Source organism: Dioscorea cayenensis, chromosome 16, assembly GCF_009730915.1.
Source record: "Dioscorea cayenensis subsp. rotundata cultivar TDr96_F1 chromosome 16, TDr96_F1_v2_PseudoChromosome.rev07_lg8_w22 25.fasta, whole genome shotgun sequence".
NCBI lineage: Eukaryota > Viridiplantae > Streptophyta > Magnoliopsida > Dioscoreales > Dioscoreaceae > Dioscorea > Dioscorea cayenensis.
Genome location: NC_052486.1, coordinates 20,864,526 through 20,869,183, shown reverse-complemented (window position 1 = coordinate 20,869,183; position 4,658 = coordinate 20,864,526). Strand labels below are relative to the sequence as shown.

Sequence of the window (4,658 nt, the reverse complement as noted above, 5' to 3'; positions counted from 1 at the left end):
TGAGGGATGGACTATGTAATAAAGTCACACTAATATCTTATTAAGTTCGAAAGTATTGATGCCAAAACACATTTGGCATCTCATTACCTAAAATATAATTCCCAAGGTTCATAAATCAACACTATAAATCTTTTAGTTTATTATGTACAGAACCCTAAGATCAGTCACATATATAGATGTAGATATAGATATATATAGATATCTATATATATATAGAGAGATATAGTGAAGGCATTCACTTCCAAGAGGATGATGTGGATGCATACTCAACTGCAGCTTCTTGTTTCCCTGAAACTTGAAAAACAGTAGACACATGTGCATAGTTTGGTGTACTTCCTTTAGAGCCATGATGATCATCTTCTTGGCTAAGCTGAGAAGCAACAAACTTATCAAACACTCTCCAATCTGTTGTGACTTGATCCACATCTTGATGATGATGATGTTCAATGTTTGTGTTGTTACTAAAAAGTGAAATGATTTGATCATGATGTGTGACAGGAATAGTGCTTGATGGTTGTTGAAGAAGAGTGCATGGTCCATTGTTGATGAAGTTGTTTGGAAGCTTTGGACTCTCTAATTGAGGGAGCTGAAGAAAAGGATCATGGTGAGCATGCAAGTGGTAGTGCATTTCAAGCTCTTGTTTGCAAGTGTAGAGATTGTGATGAAGTTGTTGCATGTCTGGTTGATGATGAGTTCCAAGTAGTCTCTTGGGGGATTCAAGCTCTGGCATGAAGGAAACATGCTCATCATACCATGAAGGAGACTCATGCTCATTCACTTTTCTTATTGCAGCTACTCTCTTCTTGAAAACCCTACACACCACCCAACCTTCTTCCTGAAATGATCAATATATATATATATATATATATATCAATTGCACCATTAGGTTATATATATATGAAATAAATCATGTTTCTTGTTTTTCATTTTTTTTTCAATTTATTTTTGTTATGTTATGTTATGTATATATCAATATTCCATTTTAACTAGTAAATGTAAAATGGTGTTAATTAGCTAGTGAATAATTGGTTTATGGAAATAAACATTGTTTTCTAAATTGAGAGAAGGGTATAAATATAAGTATCTAAACTAATACATAGATTTAATTACTTGGTTTATTTTTTGAGTTTATTGACCAAATTGATACTAAATATGTTTGGTTCATAAATGGACTTGAATCAATGTAGCAAAAGCTAAAATATAGCATGGAGGAACAACCATGGAAACTTATAAGTTATCAATTGTATGATGTAGTGCTAGCATTAATTTGGTAGTTAATTTACACAAAGTATATATATTGACAAGTTATTGCAAAGGTATTGGGTTCTAAAATGATTTTTTGAATATAATTCCTTTTAAAACTTGAAAAAAAAAACATTTAATTAAGAATATTTTTTAACTACAGTTATAAAAAAAATTATGCTTTTATATGACTTAGAAAGACGATGACAAGAGATACATATTTTGAGGGATATTAAACATGTCCATTAAAAAAAGGTAGCTAGGAGAAACATTGAAACTCATACTTTTTTAGGAAAAAATGAGGCCACATCAAATGTGACTTTAAAAATTAAACACAAATAATTTCCCTTTAAATATTAAAATATTCTTTTTTTCCATAAGAAAACAAAGAATGCATATGTTGTAAAATTAGTAAGTCACACACATACACACACACACACACACACACACACACACACACAAATTCATCAACCAACCAAACCTCTTCTTTGCACTATATATGAACCTGATACTTACAACATAAATATAAAAATTTTGTCATATTTTAAGAAATAAAACCTTAGAAAATCAATATAAAGGAAAAGATGGATATAAAATTTCAAGATTTCTGATAAATAATAGATAAAACTATATTTGGAAGTAAATTATTTGTCATACTACACATATATGGAGTTTATATTCAGGCTCAAAACTTTATGCTGACTGATTCTCGTTAACACAACATTGACTCATTTGTTAAAAACTAAGTCATATTGAATGCTACGAAAGTTTTCTCACTATTTATCACCAATACTGAAAAAATTAAAATATAAAATGTCCTCTCTAGCTTTCAGATATTACTCTATTTCCAAAGATTATCTATACCACACAAACATTGTGTGTGTGTGTGTGCCTGTGATAGAGATTTACAATTAATGATGACTTTATAGAGACTTATTCTTCAAGATTACTTCATAGCATTAACCATATAATATTTACATTTCCAATTAATCAAAGTGAAAGCTTCCAAAAATTAAGGAACAAAATGATTAGTTTATAATTTTCTGAAGAAATATAGATTGATATAAATTTTTTTTGCTTCATTAATTAACATATATATATATATATATATTGATTGAGAGCATTGAGAATAATTAAATGACATAAAATTAGTGTGAAAATTGAATAAAAAGGACTTGCCTGAGGAGGGCCATTTTCATTTGTTTCTAATCTATACTCATGCATGATCCAATCTGATTTCTGGCCATTTGGTGCTCTACCTTTATAAAACACTAAGGTCTTTCTCATCCCAATAAGATTGTTCCTTGAATAAATTGGCTTATCCCTGCCAGTTGCTTTCCAAAACCCTGCTGTTGTTGCTCGATTAGTACGAGTACCCGTCGGGTATTTCTTATCTTTATGACTGAAAAAGTACCACTCATTTTGATCATCAGCTCCTATTTTACATTTTTCTGTGTTTAATGAAGCAGAAAAAGAAATAAGCAATTAGAAAAGTTAGTAGAAATTAGTGAATGTTTATGTTTTATGTGTTACTACTACCTTGGAGGTCCCATGGTTCAATCTTATACAAATCAACCTCTTTTATGACATCCAAATCAATTCTTCTTGATGCCACCTTCTTCCGAAGATAGTAATCGACGAGTTCTTCATCAGTCGGGTGGAATCTAAAGCCCGGAGGAACATGAGAAAAGGTGTTCATGATGACTTGGTGTTTTAATGTATCAAATTGACCTGAAAAAATAATATAAATTTTGATTTAATTATATATGTTCATTGTAGCTAGCAACATCATACATATAGATAGATTATATATCATGTACTGTTAAGTTAATTTATTGGTTCTTATCACAAAGTGGGTATTCATATATATTCACCATCATACAATTTAAATATTTGCAATCACTACTTATAACAACCATGAGAATGAATTGAAATACTTGTTAGAAACTAACTGTTATCTTTCTAATGACTATGACTTGTTCATGATTAAAAGAAAAAAAAAGTTATTGATAGAGAATTAAAAGGAGAAATAAAACTAAGAAAAAAATCTGAAATATAGTACTGGAAGTTCATATGATACATATGCAATTTTTACAAGTTATTGGATTTATTAACTCATGAATATCAACCTAGCTGTCTACACAAGTGATTTACTATTCTAGTATAAGAAAAACAACTTAAGGAATAGTAGTAAATCATTAGCAACTAAATCATTAGTGCATGCTAACAAGTCCATTAGTTTCTATTTTATGAGAAGTTTTTTAACCTGAGAATTAATGAGTGGTTTACATGGTGGCAATGGATGGATATCAACCAAAGTAATTATATATACATTGCCCCACAGTTTAAACAATATAATTCATTCCTTTGATGATCTCTCAAAAATAAACCACAAATCTATGACCCATTTGAAAGACTTGATCATGAAACTCCATGATCATTCTTTAACCTATAGCAATTAAAACATGTCTTCCTATGTAGAAGATATAGGAAGACAAATCATGATCAGAAAACTGAGATCTTCATAAAAAGATCAAAAGAAAAAAAAAAATACAACCAAATATTATATTGATGAACTAGACAACATGAAATCATGTCCTTTCTAGATCTACACATAACAATGCTTAACACTAAGATATAAAGTGGGAAAAGAAAACTCACAGCTTTTTGCTGCACTTTAAGCTTCTGATACTGCTGTTGTGTTATGGCAGGACAAAAAGCTCAAGCTTTGGATCTTGAGCCACTGTATATTTAACAAACAAGTTTCAGATCCCCATATGAATTAAAGCAGTAAGAAATAAGAAGAAGAAGAAGAAGAAGATAAGAAGTAAGAAGAGACTCTGTATATGATGCTATCACAAAGTATATATTTATATGTTGGAGATGGATTGAAGGGAAAGGATAAGGAATAGAAAGGGCGGGAGATATGGCAGGATGGTCGGAAAAGGTTTTGATCTTGGTATTTCCTTAAGAAGTTCTTGGCCGCAACCGCCACCAGCTACTGATGGTGACCAGTTTTAGAAAGAGAGAGAGAGAGAGAGAGAGAGAGAGAGGTTGGAAGAGGATGAAGGTGAAAAGGAAAATATAAGGGGTGGTGAGAAAAAGCATGGAACTTCCCAAAATGACCATTTTGGAAGGAGGGGTATTCAGGGAAATATACTACTACTACTACTAATAATAATAATTGTTATTAAATATTATTATTAGAGGTTTCATGCAAGTGGGCGGGAGGGGGACCGGACCTCTTGGTGTTTTTTTTGTTGTTAATTTTCATAAATTGTTTTCTTTTTATTTATTTATTTATTTTAGTTTATTGTGTGAATGAAGGTCGCTTTCGAGGAATGTGGGGCCCGGGGACCGACCTAAGCATTGTGAAAGCGACGTCCCGCCAAAAGCAGACCCAGGTTATACCCAAT

The 4,658-nt window shown here is 31.2% G+C and overlaps 1 protein-coding gene across 1 annotated transcript; it reads right to left on the bottom strand.

Annotated features, from left to right (window-relative positions):
• Positions 1–160: 160 nt before the first annotated feature.
• On the bottom strand, positions 161–4,273 carry LOC120278907 (NAC domain-containing protein 7-like). Its single transcript, XM_039285651.1, has 4 exons — positions 3,904–4,273; positions 2,782–2,973; positions 2,422–2,693; positions 161–835 (listed from the first exon to the last, which is right to left on the bottom strand). The coding sequence occupies exons 2-4, from the start codon at positions 2,939–2,941 to the stop codon at positions 236–238; spliced, it is 1,032 nt and encodes a 343-aa protein (XP_039141585.1). The 5' UTR covers positions 2,942–2,973; positions 3,904–4,273; the 3' UTR covers positions 161–235.
• Between the last annotated feature and the right edge of the window lie 385 nt (positions 4,274–4,658).